This window comes from Protopterus annectens, chromosome 10.part0 (assembly GCF_019279795.1).
Source record: "Protopterus annectens isolate FY-2018-M chromosome 10.part0, PAN1.0, whole genome shotgun sequence".
Lineage (NCBI taxonomy): Eukaryota > Metazoa > Chordata > Ceratodontiformes > Protopteridae > Protopterus > Protopterus annectens.
The window spans coordinates 1,000,875,252-1,000,896,249 of NC_056744.1; the positions used below are offsets into that span (position 1 = coordinate 1,000,875,252).

General features: G+C 37.9%; 1 protein-coding gene across 1 annotated transcript in view; it reads left to right on the forward strand.

The window, feature by feature from the left end:
- LOC122812819 (lectin-like) overlaps nt 1–20,444 on the forward strand; it is an 89,513-nt gene extending 69,069 nt beyond the window's left edge. The window contains exons 4-6 of the mRNA XM_044084872.1: nt 1,220–1,363; nt 19,002–19,119; nt 19,978–20,444. Coding sequence (XP_043940807.1) covers nt 1,220–1,363; nt 19,002–19,119; nt 19,978–20,039 — 324 coding nt within the window. The 3' untranslated portion in view covers nt 20,040–20,444. The remainder of the gene's footprint in view (nt 1–1,219; nt 1,364–19,001; nt 19,120–19,977) is intronic.
- Nucleotides 20,445–20,998: the final 554 nt, after the last annotated feature.

Sequence of the window (20,998 nt, forward strand, 5' to 3'; positions counted from 1 at the left end):
AAGACAAACAGGAAAGTTGCCCCTGAAGTTTCTTGTTGTTTTCACTTGTATTAAAGGAGATGTGCAATGTTCGACAAATAGCAGCTATGAGTCTTTTTCTTTTACTCAAGCTCTATAAATGTAATATCTAATGATACATATCTCACATATAAGACTTTGGTTCCAAATATATTACTGATTATACTGGAGTTTGCAATGGAGGACTAGACAAGAGGAGTGAGACATAGAGGTTAATAACGCCACCCCCCCTGTTAACCCTCCAGAAAAATGAAGAATTCTATCACAGCAACACAGTCACCTGGATGAGACAATGAATACAGTGCTACTGTGTCTAGCAACTTACATGACTGGCTCATGTAGCTGCCTTACACTGTATAGGTTTCAGTCTGCCAGCTGCACTTTATATTTAGGGAACTACCTGGGGTAGAGTTAAAAAGGTAAACTCCCATTGTTCCTGGATTCAGAAGCACACCCATATCCTATTTCAGCAATATGCATATAGGTGACAGTCCTGCATTCGGTGAAAATAGAGACTCTAGTTTGGGAATTGGGATCACCACAGTAGAAATACAAAGGTGTTCTGTGTCAAGCATGCAACCTGGGTGAGAAAATACTTTGATATAAAATCCTAGATCAACTAGCACTTTCAGGGGCCCATACTGAATGACCAAAACCCAGCCATAACATAAACCAGAAAGTCTGCCTACGTTGTTTTATTCATTGCTACTAATGCAACCTTATCACACCTGTAATCTTAGTTTGAAATCATTAGAGTAACAAAAGGATGACTTGTTACATCTGGTAAGTGAGTATGAAGTAGTTAGTGTCTTTTATTTACTGATTGAGTAGACTGATGTATGTTATGTACATATGTATGTATGCATGTATTTGCATTTGTTCACCATAAAGTCTGACTAGACTTAGTTCCTTTTCAGCAGAGGCCCATGAAAAGCTCCAGAGTATAAAACATTACAGTACAACAGTCATATTACAGAAAGGCTCTCTCTGTTCTGGCACAAACAAGAGAGTAGTTAGATATGCAAATTTCTCATCACAACAGAACCACAACAAAAGAGCACAATAAATGCAGTGAAGCTGTAGGGCCAAAACTTCAAAAACAGGCAATAACCATAATGTGAAAACTTACACTGGGTATATTATGCTTGTTACTGTATATGAATAATTTATTTTCTTTGACTTTTTCAAATTTAATTTACAGATGTACTGCCGAAGATATGGGACAAATGGTCACTTGGTGTCCATTCATGGTATTAAACTGAATGATCTTGTCCTGCACCTTGTAAAATACTCCCATGACAAGAATTCACACAACACTTGGATTGGAGGCATGAGGTTCCTGCAGGTAATGTAAATGCTCAATGCAAATTGGTTTCCTTTTACTGTTGCATACTTACAGTGGGAACAGTTATATTTTGAGTCATGAAATTGAATGAGCTTTCAGTGGTAGCTGGAAATATACAATTTACATCATTTGTCTCTGACAAACAACTCCTGGGCATGTCCTTGTTAAACCAGACTGTCCCAGTGCCAATGTTCTTCTCACCTTAACAGTTCCAACTACTAACTACCATCAGATTATTTCAGCACAAGAGATAATTCTTAAAATTAGGTGGTTCTTCAAATGCACCAAAGCTGTTGTCATCTACAGCCAGTCTGCTCACTCTTTCCAGCACTAAAATGTGTTTATTTATTGTGTTTTGGAAGTGGATTGATTAAAGTTAATGAGTCATTTACAGATGCTCCATGTCAAGTGATAACAGTTTATTCAATGTAAATAGAACATTCAAACTGCACCAGCAGAATTTGAAGCATGGAGAGACAACATACAGTATTTACTAGCTGTTTACTACAAGATAACCAAGTGCAACAGTTAGTTGAAGATAAATGCTTAATCAAAGAAAATAATAAACTGAAAGGCCTGCTGAGGACAGGAAAAATAAAATTTCACAAATTTTAGCAGCTAGCATCATTCAGGAGAGTCTTGAAATGACCAAGCTTAAGTACTGAGGTAAAGTTAAATGGTGTGATTTTAAGCAACTATATGTGCATCTCAGAAACAGAGAAGGGACCTCAAGTAACACTAGGGTATTTTTGGTAAAACAGGTGAATAGAAGAAGCTGTGATGGTGTGGGAAGGGACAAACCAGGGGACATCTTTCTTGCTGTGAGGCTGAATTGTTGTTTAAAGCTGATTCTATGACTGAACCAAAATAATGCTGAAAGAAGTACCAGGTAATTGATTTAAGCTCCTAACCAACCTTAAGCAAGCAGGTGGTGGTGGTGGTTAATCAAACTTCATAGAATATACCATACATAACAAAAAATGCAAATAAATTAGGGTGAGAATGGAAGATGGGGCTTGGCAGATCGCAGTGAATTGTGGGTAAAACAGTTATAATACATTAGGAAGTGCCACTATGCAGCAATGAAAATGTGGAGCGTATGTGAAACTAAATCCACTGTCCATAACCTACTAACTCAGACAGGCAGAATTATTTTTTTATAAAACAATCCTCAGTGTCCAAAAAAGACTGCTGTGAACAGAAATGTCATGCTATCTACTAAAGGCAGGCGAATGACATTGTCTGATAGGTTAATCATACAAGTGCACTGACAAGGAGTTGAGCAAAGGGCAGCAAAGAGAAGCCTAACAGAATCAAGAAAGAGGAGCAAAAGAGACAGCATTTGCAGTAAGGAAGTGGAAAAATTAAGAAATCTACAGGTGCAGACAGTCACAGATGGGTGTGTGTGTGTGTGTGTGTGTGTGTGTGTGTGTGTGTGTGTGTGTGTGTGTGTGTGTGTGTGTGTGTGTGTGAGTGGTAATCAGGGAACAGAAACTAAAGGAAAATATACCTGGGAACAAAAACTAAAAATAAAAGAAAATGAGGAGATGAGGAACTGAAGTTCTGTTCCTGACCTACAGTTTTAGTTTAGACAGGCAATGGGAAAATGAGAGTCACAGGTTGTAACAGCAGATAAGGATCTGCGGTCCTCTTCCTGATATGCAATTTCAAATGGCATAAACCAAGTTTGCTTTGTTATTTATTTATTTTTTTACTTAATTACTTTGCTTCTTCTTAAGAGCTTACAGATTTATAATTCAGAGTTGCAGATCTTCAGATATTTACAAATGTGATTTTAAATTGGAATTTTCATCACCAACTCCCTACTATGGGGTCAGGATGTCAGATATGAAAAGGAGGGGGGTAATGACAATGTGTTAAACTATTGGTAGATGAAGTTTCAGATCTTAAGTGTCACGTGCTCAAGGCTCAGTTCCCCATGGTTCTGATCAGCTTCATAGAGGATAATTTCTAGCAAGATTTTGCCACAGTGATACCCTTTTTTGGAGTATTGTCTCCTTTTTTCTAGTTGGTGCAGTTGTGGCGTTGGTACATATAATGATATATACATATATATATATACACACACACACACACATTGTATATACACACACACGCATATATATATATATATATATATATATATATATATATATATATATATATCAGCTCAACTGTGGGGTAGGGTTTTTTTGTTGAATTAGTTTGGGGAAACAAACATCAGGGTTTCAGGGTTTCATCTTCAATGACTCGTACTAGAAGCATGACAATGATGGTTACTTAGTTTTACTTCTTTATTACTGAAAAGGGTAAAACAGAAACGTTAAAGCATTTTAAAGAAGTCATAGAAAAGGTGTTCATGATATTTAAAGTTTAAAGCCCTCATAAATCTGCAGAATATGTAAAAGTAAAAATGGAAATATTTTTACTTAGTATTGCACTAAAGTAGGTAAAAATAACTTGTCTCCATGTTGAGGACATTTAACTTGTCTGGTGTTCTTTCACTTAGGTCAGGATAAGCACCTCATGTAGGAGAAAAAAAATCATAATATCATTACTCAGAACCATGACAATTTGAGAAGGTAAGGTATATATGAGAGGAGGGTAAAACTACCATCATGTAATTGCTGCATCCTTCGAGTTGGCAGTGTAAAGAAACAGGAATGACTATTATAAACCCTCATGTGAGGGCTCAAGAGCATCCCCCAAAGCATACAGGGTCCCATGAACTCAATATTGTTGATCTTTAATGAACCGTCACATAATTATGCACAAACACACACACACACACACACACACACACACACACACACACACACACACACACACACACACATATATGCTTGCACTTGCATAGACACACACACACACACACACACACACACACACACACACATGGAATATGTTTGAGTCTTCTGTACGACAGATGAAATATCCTGCATTATTTACTTTGGGAATGAGTTTCGTAATGAATGACAAAGTCATAAGTTATTAAATGAGTTACATAATCCTGCAGTACAAGGTATTTCATGCAGCACACAAACGAGAACTCCCCAGTGTTACATTTCCCCTTCTTTCTTTGGATTACTGTTGCATGTTTATTTCAGTCGGGCATAATAATGGCTTGTCTACTAGTGCGTCTCTGTAATGATAGGGCTTCAACATCTCAGCATGGTAGTTTTTATGTTTCCGCCTTCAGAATGGCAACTTTACAGTATAGTTTGCTCCAATTACCTTATTCTCAAAAGTGAAAGGTTTAGGGTTGCCACCTTTTTCAAATGCCCAAAGTAGGACATTTTTTTTAGAAATGTCAGATTTTGCAGGGCAAAACATATCAATGATATTGCATATAACAATTGTTGGAGTGTATAGACCACCATAGTCAAGTGAACATGACCTAGAGGAATTCATACATTTCTTGCATGAAACACAGGAGGGAAGAATAATATTAGCTAGGGACTTAAATTTACCAGAAACTGACTGGAATAATAGTGACTCAACAGCATTAGTAAGGAAATTATTCACAACGTATATTCAGGAACAACAATTGCTTCAGCTTGTAAAAGAACTTCCAGGGAATGGAACATACTAGACATTTTTTGTGTTCCTAAAGAAATTACTGTTACTTCAAGTCAAGTTTTACCACCATTGATGTGCAGTGATCATGGGGTTATACAGGTTAATTTGTTGCTAAATAATTCTGCCAAACTGAAATCTAAACCAATGCACAGAAGGTTAATTACAGGTTATATGGAAGCAAAACAGTCACTATGTAAAACTAACTGGAGTGAAGTATGCAGTTAGAAACAAACCAAGCAGTACTTACTGAAAACAAAGAATTAGCTTGTCAGGAATGATGAAAAGAGGAGAGTCGCATGAATGGCTATTCCCTGGCTACTACTAGTACTAGTCTCCCCACAGCTTCACTCTGCTGGGATACAATGCTCTTTTGCTTCTTCTTTCACCAAAAGGAAAACATTAACATCAATCCCAAGATGAGAAGCAAGCCACAGCATGTTGGGTGATCCACAGTCTTGTCCCAGATGATGCAAGGGTCTGTAGGCTTATTGTAGCCTTTTCTTGGTAGATGCCTTGAATAGCAACCAGACCAATCAAGAACATCAAGCACAGACATTTACTGCCCAACCAGAAACAGTCAGAAATCAGTGCATTCTGCTCTTTCTCTAACCAGGAACAAAATATAACCACAAATTCCAAGCTGGCACCTAAGAAGCAGTTATTAGGCTTTCTGGTTATCAGTAGTCTCAAGAGCAAAGCAGAAGCACTAATACCAAAGTGACTACTGAGAGGCAGAATGTAGGCTCTCCAATAATTGTTGGCTTGGAGTAGATGTTGCAGATTTTAAAGGAGAGATTGAAAATTGGTTAATATCCTAAGAGCCGTAGTATGCACTAAGAAGTTACATATGAAAGAGGAGACAACTAAGCTTTAGCTATCTAAGTGGAGGGCCACTAATTTTAAAATAGCAAGATAGAGTTGAAGTGGTGGTTACTTTATATTCTGGTTCTATGGAATACAATTAGAGGGCCAATAAATTTAAATAGTTGAAAGGGAGTGATTTCAGAAAATGATAATTTTGGTCTTACTAACAACAGCCAATAAAAGGTGAGGGAAGGAGCTCTGTGGTCAGAATTAACATACGGAACAGACAAGTAGAAAAACAGCTGAGTTTAAAAACAAAAGAGCACCAGAGTGCTCTCTTTCCTAGTTTAAATAAGCATTTAAAAGCAGAATACAAGTAAAATACAGTGTAAAAAAAAATCACGATATACAAAATAGAAGGCAATAAAATAATACAAAGTACAATAAAGCAAAAGCAAACTAAGCCTCCCCTCACAGCAATGTGTGGTAGAGTCTAGATGAGCTTTTCCAGTAAAGCTGAATGCCCTGGTTACTTCTTACCTTTTTCCTGTCTCTCCCAACTAATTTTCACCAGATTGTCTTCTGCCTTACTGCACTTGTGCCTGAACAACCATAATCTGTTCTCTTTGACTTTCTCTGCAATTAGTTCTACTTTAGCTTTGGCTCTATTGTCATGATTATTTCATCTGTCAGACAGTGTGTATCCTACCACCCATCTCAGCCATATCCCACCACCCATCTTAAACACTTCATCTCCATCTTCTCTAGCTTTCTTGAATACTCTGGCTTCACTGCTCTTGTTTCTGTACCACATAGTAGTACGCGATGCACCATTCTGGTATACCTCACTTTTCAGTTTTTTTGGCATTGTTCTGTTACAAAATACCCCTGTTACTCTGTCAGTTGGTGACAGTACTTCTGATTCCAACTATGACCTCCTTGTTCAGACTTCCTTTTTTCTCAGCCATCTCTTCTGGATGCTTGAAGATATTAAGATGTTCCACTACTGTCCCTTCTATCTTAATTTTCAACTTCATTTGATTTTCTCCATTTGCTAAGACAGTTGTCTTGTCTGTACTTGGTTTCATCCCATATACCTTCAGTTTTGCATTCCATTTCTTTAACATGTGCTGAAGTTCTTGTGCAGTGTCTGCTTGTAATGCCAAATTATCTGCATACACCAGCTTTGTTGATCTGTCTCCTCCAACCGTTTTACTAATGTAGTCTATAACCAGCATGAACAGTCTCCTGGATTCAGATTTTTTTTCTCAAATTGACATGTTTATTTCTATCCAAATGTGTTTCCTGTAACATTTCTATTTGCACCCTGCCCTTTTAAATGCATTTCAATACTCTTTCTTTTTGTCTACACCTGTAAGGCCATTTACATTCCATGATAATAAGGATAGAGTAATCATTATAATAGAAAGCTATTACTCCACATTGTATGTGTGCCAGCTGTTTTGAATGTGTATTTCCAGCTCTTGGCTTACATTCTGATATGTTTGTCTGGCTGATCTGTTAAATAGTTGCTTCTTCTGATATCCATCTGAAACTGTGTCACATTTTCAAGAGATTTTTGTTCATTGAAAACACTCAAATAAATAAATAAATAAATAAATAAATATATAAAAGTTCAGAACCCCCACCCCTGTAACTTAAAATAAACACAAAAAATATATATATTTTCAACAAATGAAGTTTACCCTTCTAGACAAAAGCAGGGATCAAACATGAAAAGCATCCAGGTGAATGCCCTCCCTAAGGATGGACATAGCCACCCTTTCCTGCAAGTGCCTCAGACACCTGAGCTACTAACTGAACCTGGGTTGCTTGGGCTGTATTCAAGAATTTAGCCATTATTGTCAAACAAACACACATATTTTTGACATTATATCTAGGGGTATGAGACAGATGGGGATTACTCTTCAGCATAATGACGACGAGAGACTCAGTAGTGGTTTGTGCACAAAATTGATCTACCACTAGCCTATAACTGAATATAATTTGGTTTTCTGACAACCGGCAGTTGGTGATCTGTTTCAACAAGAACATGTAAAAGAGGTTCAGAAAGAAATTCAGGAATATGAAAAACCTTAAATAGTATCAAAGACTTTGACAGCTCAGTTTATTCTCATACCAGGAGTAAAACAGAAGCACTAATCCCAAGATTATTACTGAGAGGCAAAATGTGGGCTCTCCACATTCTGAGCAGAAAATTATGTATTGCTTCCAAAACTCTAATGTGAAAATCTAAAAAATGATGAAGGATTAATTCCTAAGGATTAAGATTCTTGAAGTCTTGAAATGAAAATGCGGTGATTCAGTTAAAGCATTAAGGTTTTTGCTGACCTTTTAATAAATCGCTTATTTTGCATTGGACATACTGCGTCACAAGTGCTTTTGTATGAACTATGAAACTAAGTTAACATTTTTTTATTTACATACAGACAATCACAATATCTGAAGTTCTTATCTCTGAAACTTTTCATAAATTCTGGACATGACTTTTAAAAGATAAGAAGGAAAGTCATTAGAGAAAGGTGCTTAAATTGCTCTTGAACTTCCTGAAAGAATTTAATGTCTGCATACAAAATATCTGGGTTAAAGTCTTCTTAATATTTTTAAACTTTGTTTTTTTTTTTTTTTTTTAGAAAAATATTACATAGCCAATACATGAGCTGTGATTATACTTATATGTAATTTAGTAAGATGTATTCCAAAAGGAGTCATAATGAAAAGTGAGTCTTACATAACCAGGACTCAAAATATCAGAACTAAAGCATTTAAATCTAACAGTAATGCAATCACATAGTTAGATATTCAAACATCAGACAAGATAATAAACATGATTTTTTGCTTCTGGTTTGTACCCCATTCATACCTTTCAACGTGTTACACAAGATGTCTTATAACAAAAGAGGGTAGATTTCAGAAGAAATTCATGAAAATATTTGGTATGGAAAATGTGAATTCAGTAGTAAGAACTCAGACATAATTTACATATTATTCCCTAAGGTACAATAACTGCACTAGACCAGATAGAAATTATATTTCACAGGAACAAGAGCCTTTCATTGAATACTTCTCATACATCTAGTAATTTATTTCAGATCATGCACCATTAAAAAAGATAAAAACAGAGGGTAATGAAGTAAAAGTGAGACACTTGTGTTTCCTACCTAGCTGTTAAAAAGAGAGACATTTAAGGAATGGTAGTGGAAATTATTACAGAGTTATTAGGGAAGAAAGAAATATCTTTAGAAGCTATAGCTTGTGAGTGGGATAAAGTGAAAACAGAGTGTATAAACAGGAATAAAAGAGAAAGAGATATAGTTAAGAAATAATAGGAATTACTTAGAGGGACACACATTAAAATATTGCAGAATAAGGAGACTCTTACAGAACAAGAAGGGGCAAAGATGCAGAGTGGTAAAGATAAAATAAGGGAGCATCTGGATAGCATGCATGAGTTTAGAAAGCAGCTATTTATTGACGATAACTCCACAGCACAAAAACTTTTAGCACAACGACTTAGGCAACAGAATGTAGAAAGATTTATCATCAAACTTAGGGAACCTATAACAAAAAGCATAACCAGAGATCCTGTAGAGATATTACAAATACTCCAGAAATTTTATGAAAATTTGTATAAAGCAGAGAAGTATGAAATCAAGAAAGATCACAAATGGAAATGTTTATGAAAGACTTAATTGTGCCAAGGTTAGACATAGATGAGGCTCAACAACTAACCAACTAAGATAGGAGGTGGCAAGATAAAAATTGTGATGTATAATTAATCTTCAAGAAAGTTTCCAGGAACACATGGTATTCCTCTGGAAGTTTGGAAGTTAGGAGGAAAGAAAGTAATAAAGATCTGGAAGATTTTATTTAACTATTTTAAATGTAAGGTAAACACCATCATCTTGGAAAAAAACTGTGGGTCTGTTATTGCCTAAACACTGTAAAGAGCTTCAGACCCAGCTTCACATAGACCTCTTAGAATATTAAACCATGGTTGTAAAGTGTTTGTGTCTATACTAGCTAAAAGAATAGCAAAAGTGTTGTCTAAATTGATAGGTATGGATCAATGTGGTTTTGTTGAGGGGAGACAAACATTTGACAACATTACTAGTACAATGAGGGAAGCAGAATCTAAGAAAAATACCACTGTTGTTGGTGGGTCTTGATGCAGAAAAAGCATTCAACAGAGTAAGCTGAGATTATATAAATAGGGCAATGGAAGCATTTGCATTCCTTGATACAATAAGAAGATTATTTAGGAGGATATATGAAGGATCAGAGGCAAGAATTAAAGGTTCCTCTCCGATAAGGAGTGTTTAAATATAGGAACAAAGAAGCAGTATCCATTTTCCCTTTGTTATTTGCTTTATATTTAGAGCCATTGGCAAAGAAAATAATGGATTCAGAAATTTAAAGATATAATTAGCAAGGTAATCAAAAAATGTTGGTTTTATTAGCAGATGATATTATTTTGTACCTGACAAATCCAGAAAAAGATTATTTCAGTGCAGTGGAAATTTTTGAGACTGTTTCAAGCTGTTTCAGGATATAAAATTAATGAAGATAAAACAAAGGCTATAGCTATTAATTATGTACCCACACACAAATTGATTCTGCAATACCCAAATTTATGGGGTCTTGATAAAATGAAGTATTTAGAAGTATGGAGTAAAAATGTTTCTGTTGTGGCAGCTAAGGATATGTGGGAGAGACTAAACCAAAGATAACACAAGAACCAAGAAACTGAAAGCTGTTTTTTTACTGATCTGAATAGTAAGATACAAGCAGTAAAAATGTTTTAGTCCCTTTAGTTTTTTTATATGCATCAGCCATATTTTTATCAACCAGAGAAGTTGTGGACAATAATTAATAAACAGATGAAGGAATTAATCTAGGAGGGGAAGAGAGCAAGACTTAAGTGAGAAGTTAATCCTTCATAGGTTCATAGGTTCATACTAGGCTATCTGCCCTAGGGCATTTATAAGCCTAGCCAGAGTGTGTTTGGCTTTCGCCACCCATTTTAAATTAATTTTGCTATGCCCTTTTTCGAGGTTAGTATACTGTGCCTCTGTCTAACAGTGACACAGAAGTGATACCCGGGGTAAGCCTACAATCTCCCATCCAATCATCAAGATTCCTCTTGAAGAGAGTCAATGAGGGACTCTGCCTAACCTGGACTGGGATTTTAGTCCAGAGTGAAAGGAGCCTCTGGGTTATGAATCTGTCCCTCCAGCATGTCCTATTTATTTCAGTGCTGAGATTCAAGTCTCTCGAGTGTGTAGCTTGATGGGATTTGGATTTTCTGAGGTGCAGCATGTCCATTAATTCCGGGTTGGACATGGCTTTATATGTCAGGCACAGATCGCCTATGAGCAGGTGGTATGCCACTGAGTAGAGCTGGAGTTTCTTTAACCGGGCAGCATATGGAATCTGTCTGAGCCCTTTGATCCTCTTGGTGAGGTACTTTTGGGGTCTTTCCAATTGCTGCAGGTGTCTGGTAAGGTACATCCCAAAAGGGGCATTGTACTCAATTATGGGCCTGATGAGGGATGAGTAAAGAGGCACGATAACCCCTGATCTAGATGTGAATCCCTTCATGATTAGGTGGGCTATATAAAATGTTTTTCTAGCCACTTTGGCCACGTGGTTGTCAAATGAGAGATTGCTATCAACTTGGGTCCCCAGGTCCCTAATTACTTCTTCTGTACTTAATGGATTACCACCTATGTGGTAATTTGTGGGCACTTTGTTTTTGCCAAAGGGGATGACTATACACTTTTTGGCGTTTAGCTTGAGGCCATGACTCTGGCACCAGTTGTCTGTTTCTATGAGGCCCTTTTGGAGGATGCTTGTGTCGGCTGGAGAGTCAGTTATGGCACCCAGTTTGCAGTCATCTGCGAACTTGGTCAGCCACAGTCCTTCCATGTTGGCCTGTACCTCAGAGAAATATATACCGAACAAGAGAGGTCCCAGGACTGAGCCTTGTGGGACGCCACTTGTAACTGGTTTGGAGTCTGACATGGCTCCAGCAATTCTAACCATGTGGGTTCTGTCCTTGAGCCAGTTTGCAACCCATCTAGTGACATAGGGGTTTATATTTAAGCTGGTGAGCTTATCTATAATGCCCGAGTGGGGTATTGTATTGAAGGCTTTTGCGAGGTCCAGGTAGGCTGTGTGGACCACCTTCCCCTCGTCAATGGCCTTGGTGACTGTTTCAAAGAAATTGACCAGGATTAAGAGGCAGGATCTGCCCTTAACAAAGCCAAACTGGGTAGGATTCAGTGTCTGTAGGTCCCCAATATCTTTATTTATGAGGTGCATGATGATCCTTTCCACAGCTTTGCAGACCAGGATCCGTTGAGGCACCACCTTTGTGGAGAGAGACCACTGTTGCTGTACGCCACTCTTTGGGTACATATCTTGTAGTAAGGGTGAGATTGAACAGTAGTTTTATGTTTGGGTTTAGCTCTTCTTGGAGTTCATGTAGGATGCAGCCCAGGACACCGTTTGGTCCCATTGATGCTGTGTTTTTTGCTTTGGAGAGGGCGGCTCTTACCTGAGCATCTGAGATGTCAGGGGGGTAGCACTCTGCTGGGATAGATTTTTGCCCTTTTGGTGGGGAGGGTCGGGAGATGTTTGCGCTGAATCTGTCAGCTAGGATGTTGGCAATGTCTGTGGGTTCGGTGTATTTTTTGGCATTTTGGACTAATTCTGAGCATATCTGGGAATTCCCACCCAGGTTCCTAACATAACTAAAGAAAGCCTTGTGATTATCCTTAGTGTCCTGTGCAATTTTTCTCTCGAAGCTGGCCTTAGGCAATTTTATGAGTGTCCATAGTTTTTTGCTAATACTGATCAGAGATGCCTTCCCTTTTTGGGATTTTGCTCTATCATGTAGTAGCTTCCTCCTTCTATTGTATAGTTTGTTTATGGCTGGGGCCCACCAGACAGGACGTCTGCCTTTGGAGAATTGGGTCTTGGTTTTATTTGGGATTGCATGATCCATGCATTCCTGAAGGTGTTCATAGAATGCGTTTATAAAGGATTCTGTGGTCTGGGCCGTATTTTCCACAGGCCCGGGGGCTTTGAAGGATTCCACCTCAGTTTTGAGGAGTGTGAAATTTGCTTTAGAGAAGTTTTTCACTGTGGTTTTCTGGGCAGGGGGTGGGGTCGGGATGTGAATATCCAGTGAGATTAGTTTATGGTCTGATCTTACCAGAGACGGATGCACTTCTGGTCTGGAGCATAGAGTCCCATGTTGGTGATGATCAAGTCCAGTATGTTTTCCCCTCTTGTGGGAGTGGTAACAAGTTGTTCCATAGCATTTTAGTTTATAAATTCTAGGAACCTTTGGGCTAGGGTGTTAGAGCTAGATAAATGCTCCCAGTCTATGTTTGGGTAGTTGAAGTTGCCCAATATAATGGTGTTTGGAGAGACCTTCATATTTTCCAGTGTTCTCAGGAAGGCCGAGTGGGGTTTCTGGGTTTGGGAGGGTGGTCTGTAGCAGGCTATAAACTGGAAGGCAGTTCTACCCACTGTTAGTTGCACATGGATAGTCTCTGATGCTTCGTGCTGTGCCACCAACCTGGAGGTGTGGGTATCTTTGATGAATATTGATACTCCCCCTCCTTTTGTGGTTCGGTCCAAGTTTTGGGGCCAAAAGGCATGGTATGAGGTATAACCTAGTAGTGCTGGGGTGCTCTCGGGATCCTTGAACCAGGTTTCTGTTACTGCACAGATATCGATGTTCTCCATGCTAAGGTGAGTTTCGAGTGCGTGCATCTTGAGGTTTAGATTTCTGGCGTTGAGTAACATTACTCTTAGTTTCTTATCACTTGTGATACCTATGGAGGTGGGTTTGTCTTTTGAGCCTTGCCTAAAAAAGGCACTATGGGGGTAGCAAGAGCCTTTGCCAATATCCGAAAGCCCAGGGGTGACAGGTGCAAGCCATCCCTAGTGAAGCATCATGACTTGTCGAGCATGTCATCCCAGGCTGACAGGCATTGGATCCCCTTTGAATGACACCAATAATTAAGCCAATTGTTGAAATTGATCATCTTGTCTTCATATTGTGGCATCATTCTTGGTGAGGGTAAGATGCTACTCAAGGTCAGGTTCATACCGGCCTGGGCTACATGCTCAGAGAGCTCCTCTATGTCTCTTTTCATGTAGTCCAGGGAGGTACGTCTCAGGTCATTCACACCAGCATGGACAATGACTGAGTCATATTTGTACTTGCCTTGGAGTGACCTGAGTGCTTGTGTTATGTGGTGGATCCTAGCGTCTGACAGGCAGCTCACTATGACCTTCTCATTTTTCAGCCTGGTGAGCGGGACGTCAGTGTGCCTGATGATAGAGTCACCTATTACAAGTGTATCAGGTTTGTTGTTTAGCCTTAAGGGCTGTGACTGTTCGGCACACTGGCTTTGTGAGCTATATGTTGCATGTGTTTTGTTTTGGGGTAGCGGTTGCTTGGATGTCTGCTGTGGAGGTCTCTGCTGCTTGGCAGATTTTTATTTAGAGCCTCCGAGTATGTTTTGTGTGTTTATGTGTTTGGTTTGCTGTCGTGGTAGGTCTATGTGAGACTGGAATTGTAGTGAGTGTGGTTTCCTTCTCCTCCTGACTGGTTACGCCAGTACTGAGTTGAGAGAGCTTAGCCTCCAGTTTGGCTATATGGTTGCATCTCTCACATATGCTGGAATTTGTTGGGAGGAGAAGAGGGTTGTCTGTGTACATGAGGCAGTTGTAACATTGCCTCAAGATTCCCAGATTCACCAGCTGGACCGGAGAGGAGATTGACAACTGACCTTTGGACATACTAGAATAGTATTGGGAATTCCTTTATAATAGAAAAAAGGGCCAATGGGGAACAAGGTATTCAAGGGGAGTTTGTGAGGGTGTAGTGCTTTTAATTTTTTAATGCTGACTTATATAATTGCTTTAGTGAGCAAGTGCCAGGTAACTTAAATGCAATGTGTTACAGGTAACTTAAATGCAAAAATGACAAACAGTAACTTTCTTTCAAGTGAAACAAGGAAATAAGTACAGTAAGCAATGCAGATATCACTAGGGATCCACAGAAGCACTGAAAAGCTGCATTTTAGGTGGAATTAGCGTTTCAGGGAAATAACAAGCAAATAAACAACAAGCATACAAACAAAGCTAGATTCAGCAGGCCTGGATCTAGTCTATGCTATAGCAAACAAGGTGTACCAATTTCAGTAAAAAACAGTTCAAATATGCAGGCACTATAAGCCTTTAACCAGAAATTCCCAGCTCAGAAGGGCAGAGTCCAGCCTCTCCTCCCACAAGAGTGCAGACCATGAATCTTCTTAATGTAAAATAACTGGCCTGAAGCCCAAGTGCTTAAACCAGAACTAATACACTTTTAGAATAACAGACACTGAGCCCTTAATCAGCAGTTCCCAACTTAGAAGGATGTAAGCTACCTGTCCTGCCACCACAGTGCAGGCCACAAACCTTGCTAATGTAAAACAACTATGCCCAAGTGCTTAATCCAAAATATTTAGAATGATAGCTACACTTTAATCAAGTTACTACCAAGCAGTAATAAATACAATTGAATACTTTAAAGAATGCCTGGATTAGTGCTCAAGTTATACAAACAAAGCTAGATTCAGCAGGCCTGGATCTAGTCTATGCTACAGCAAACAAGGTGTACCAATTTCAGTAAAAAGCAGTTCAAATATGCAGGCACTATAAGCCTTTAACCAGAAATTCCCAGCTCAGAAGGGCAGAGTCCAGCCTCTCCTCCCACAAGAGTGCAGACCACGAACCCTCTTTATGTAAAGTAACTGGCCTGAAGCCCAAGTGCTTAAACCAGAATTAATACACTTTTAGAATAACAGACACTGAGCCCTCAATCAGCAGTTCCCAACTTAGAAGGATGTAAGCTACCTGTTCTGTCACTACAGTGCAGACCACAAACCTTCTTAATGTAAAACAACTGGTCTGAAGCCCAAGTGCTTAAAATAAAGGCTTAGAATGAGTTACACCAAGCAGTAATAAATACAATTGAGTACTTTTAAGATGACGCAAAAGCAAAATAAAGTAGGAAGAAACACAAATACAGTAAAAGCAGATAATTTTTTTTTTTTTCACAACTGAACTTCTTAGGTAACAGAAGGTTGAAACCTGAGACAGCTTTAAAGAAAGAAATCTCAAAAGAACCAATGAGGTTCTTAGTCTAAGCTGTAGTCCAGGTGACCTCAGTCAGCCAATGACCTCAAACAATTCTCTCTCACTGAAATGCCTGATGGCTTTGGCTAAACCAAGATGTCCCTGAATATGTGTTCAGACACACAGCCTCCACAAACACTAGGCCCAAATACAAGCCTGAATATGGAAATGCTACAAATATCCCCACTACTTAGAACAAACTGGAGAAATGGTTCTCACAGCTGAAAAGCAGCAGTGAGCCTTTAAATGAAAGTTTTAAACAGCTAAAGGAGCCTCTAGAAAAAAAGAGTTTAACTGCAACAAGATATCAGAAACAAACCCAACAGATGCTTAATAAAAGTGGACAATTGCCAGTTAATACCTCACACACAGTGAAACTAGCTAGAAAAATACACAGTACACAAAGTGCTATAAATAACAAAGAAATAAAGAACAAAATAAACAAAAAACAGGATACTAAATGTTATATATTATAGCTCCGAGTTTCCTCAGTGTCCTTCCTTCGATTAGCTCAGTGTGAACCTTCCATATAACAAGGTGGTTTAGGATTACTGGATGTGAATGGATATTTTAGCGATACACAGTTAAGGAGGCTCATGTACTTAACACAAGCAGGTGCTTATAATACAAAATGGAAAGGGATGATGATGGTGAAACAGGGGAGATGTTAAAGAAATAAAGAGAGAGTAAGATTGTGGGTACATATTCTTAAAGAAAACAATAACAACCATACATTATATTCATAAAGTAGCATAAAGTATTTGAAGTACTAAGCTGACAGGAGAAAGGAGAAAGGAAATTTTGCCAATAGGGATAAAAGTAAGTAGGAAAACAGAAAATAGTCCAGAGGGGGCTGGAATTTACTGGAGAAAACTGGCAAAGGAACCAAGATATTGAGAACAAATAGCTAGAGTGGGAAAACTAACAGAGTGGGATGAGACGAAGAACAAAAAAAAACTCCGGCTGTACTCAGTGGCATATCGCTTACTCAGAGGTGATCTCTGCCTGACTTACAAAGTCATGTCCAACTCAGAAATGATGGACATGCTCCACCTAAAGAAATCCAAGTCACTGTGAGCCACACGCTCTAGTGAGCTAAACCACACCACAACAATAAATAGAACATGCTGGAGGGATAGATTCCTATTACAGAGCCTCCCCATGCTTTGGAACAAAATTCCAAACTACATTAGGCAGAGCCCCTCACTAACACTCTTCAAGAGAAACCTTGACGAGTGGATGGGTAACAGAAAATACACCCCTGGGATCACTTCATTGGCTCTGCTTGACAGAGGATCAGTTAATTAATCAATGGGGGTGGTGAAAGCTGACACATTCTGGCTAGGCTTATAAATGCCCTCGGGCAGATAGCCTAGTACCTACCTATGAACTTATGAACCTATATTTGAATTGCAGGCTAGAGACTACCTGCTGTATCAGGGACTGATATCAAGAGTACAGGCAAAGAGAAAGGGATAATAGGATCTTAAGTGAAAGCCCTGTTTTGGTAGAGTTTATTTGAATCTAGAAGAGAAGCTGCTGTTAAAAAGGGTTAATTAGTGCAGCATATAACAATGTCCAGAAGGTTTATGATCTTTGCTTGGAAGTGTTTGCATAGGAATTTTAATACCTTTAGCAGACTTTAAAAATGTTTCCTTGAATAGATAGCAAATGTTGGAAGTGTGTTGGAGAAGGAAGAGGTAACTGGTAACATAGGCCTATGTTTTGGGAGTGTAATGAGTTGGTAAGTATTAAAAATTCCCTATAGACTACTCAGAAAAAAATGGGTGAACAAATCGATGTAACTAAGAAAATAATTTCTTTGAGCTGGAAGACAGGATCTGACTTGCCTAGACATAGGAAGGTCCTATTAAGTTTAATTCTATTGGCTGCCAATTAAGCAAATACTAGAAAATGGAAATCAAAGTCTAAATGAACTGCATAAAAAGTATTGGATATTATAAAAGAGATAAAAGAACTAGAGGAGGGATCTTTAGAAAAGGAAAGGAGCAAATTACCTAGAAATAAATGGAAATTATGGGAACAATACTTGCAGAATACTGTTCACGAGGAGGAGTGAGGTTTAAGGGAAGGTAGGAATTCAGAGATTTATGTAATTTTGGGCTGATAATATTAAAGGTGTGTAATGTTATGTGTGTGTGTGTGTGTGTGTGTATATATATATATATATATATATATATATATATATATATATTTATATATATATATATATATATATATATATATATACACACATACACATATACATATATAAAATGCATGTAAATGGAAATAATGCTAGTATGTTTTTTTTTTCTGTTAATGTTTGTCCAATCCTTAAATGATAATTTAGTAAAGATGTTTTAAGAAAGCAAATATAATAACCAGAAAAAAAACAACAATGTAAAATCTTGTTGAAAAGAATATATAGCACTTCTGGATGTGGCATTACATTATGGGACAAAGGGTAGTGTTCCCTTACAAACAAAGCACCACTGAATACCTGCTTAGTTTGTTTGTGTGTGTGTGTGTGTGTGTGCATGTGTGTGCGTGCGTGTGTGTGTGTGTGTTTTGTTTTGTGGGGAAGGGGAAAATTGTTAGGAAGTTTGTCAAATAATGTAATGTTTTGTTGTTTCTCTCTCTCTCTCTCTCTCTATATATATATATATATATATATATATATATATATATATATATATATATATATATATAAATAGATAGATACATATATGTATATAAACAGCTCCCAGCCCTGTCATGGCATTGTTAGATTACTTCCTGACTTAGCCAATAATAGCATGCTTATATTATGGTATCTCTTGCATTTGGCTATAGAATTCTAGACGTTTAATGCATAACCACTAAAACATTTCACAGTATATCTTGTTAAAGGAGTTTTTTTCTTAACATTGTGTAGCAATAGTTTTAAAGGTATAAGAATCTATAGTGTACTTAGCCACACACTGTGAAATCATTATGTAATCAAGGGGTTTTCAGCATTGTAATAGACACCCACTGTTTGAATTTTCAGGCACAAAACTATATCTGGACTGATGGGTCTAAGTGGGACTACAACAAGTGGGTTCCTGGTGAACCCAATAATGTGAAACAAAAGGAGTTCTGCTCAGAGATGTACACTGGAGATTATAGTAAGTAATTCTGCTGTGTCATGTTCTTCAATTTTGTTTAAATGTACTTACTACTTAAACAAGTACCACTCTAAAGCAGCCTTTACAGAAACATGAGTGCTGTAACTCAAACAAGCAAGAATCTGGTACAGGAGCTGGGACAGTAAGATTGTTTATGTGGAAAAGGGACAGGAAGTAGCTTTGATGGTACTCTTCCAAGAGACAATACTGTCAAGCCCTGGAATCATACTAGCCCATGAATAACTATAGAATAACAGTAGCACAATGCACTCTGGGAAATATCAAATAAATATTTCCTTTTAGAGTCTCAAGTAACATTTTTTCCATCTCAGTTTTTCAACACCTGCAAGATACTTCTGCTCAGAATCTCTACAAAAGCAGAGCTTGTCATTCAATTTCCCATTAGAGAGAACGTTCTATATCTATTTTCTTCTACATGGATCCCCTGTTGACACCTTCTACCACAGAAGGACCAGTCATTTTACTTTTCCCTTTTGCAGAACTGCAAGTTTCATCTCCCTGTCTTTCATCTTACTACTAGTCAGTTTTGAAGCTTTCTCTGCCCACCATAAGATAACAGTCCTAATTCCATATTCTGTTTCCAGCCAGCTAAGGGCTTTTTAAGTTTATACTTACATCACTTCTGATTATTCCTGCTTTACCCTTGCAGTACTACATATCTGTCTTATCCATACATGCACACATATACACCTAATAAGTCATAGTGACTTAACCCTAGAAGGTTAGCTTACTAGTGAAACTGCATTTCATAAAGATGTACTTCTCCAGAATGTGCATACTGCAATTGTTTTGTTGTGTTCAATCCGTTTCTAATGATATTTTGTCACTGCTTTTCAGAACCTGGATTGTGGAATGATGTAGCCTGCACAAAAACAAACCCTTTCGTCTGTTTTTATTGAGAAGAAGTTCTCTCTTCTGCCTCAGCTGAAGATTTTTCATTTTATTTGCTTTGGAGCAAGAGCATTTAGAAGTTAGTTAACATGTTTTAATGCTTATGTCTTCTCATGTAAAGCTACATTAAAATGTTCGGTGTTTTTGTTTAGCAATGCTGTAAAAACAATGCTATAAGCTGTAAAAAAATACATGTTTTGCAGTGCAACATTTTTTGCATTCAAATGCATGATGTGTGTTACTGAATAAATAAGGCATATCCTCCAAACCATAGATAAAATGGGCTATTTTCTTTTTTAGTGCTTTATCAGCCGTATATAGAAAATGCAGTGTTGAATGCATGCTTTTGATAACATGCAGATGTTTGAAATGAAAACAGCTGACATCAATGTAAAAGTCACTTCAAGAATATAGAATACTGTCAAAGGAAAAATAAACTTCAAAAATTATCAGTACACGGCAGGTTCAGGTTAAGGCACTTTAATCTTGCAGCAAGGAGACAAAAACGTGCTAATACAGAGTTTGTCTAACTAAAATCAGGAAGTAAATCCATCTTTATACACTTCCTAACAAGACATTGCCTACCAAGCTGACGTAACAGATCACAAGTTTTAACATCGTCATTTCATAGCAGCTGTTTGTCCATGATTTTCTGCTTGCACTATTAATTTTCTGAAAAACTTCCTAAGAAAAACAACGTGGCCTTGGTGACCACTGGTTAGATACAGCTTCCCACTATGTTATGTTACCATTCAAGGTACTATAGCTAATTCAAGCACAAAGCAAGTACAGATTCTTCAAGCAGTCTTTTGTTTCATGTATCTCTTCTTTTCCGCAGCTGTGCATGTTCTCATAACACGAACAGAGCTAATTGTTCATATTCAATCATATTATGGAAAACAGTATTGTTCTATTCATACACTATTCATTCATTTTCCTGACCTAGCAGATAATCACCTGCTTCTCA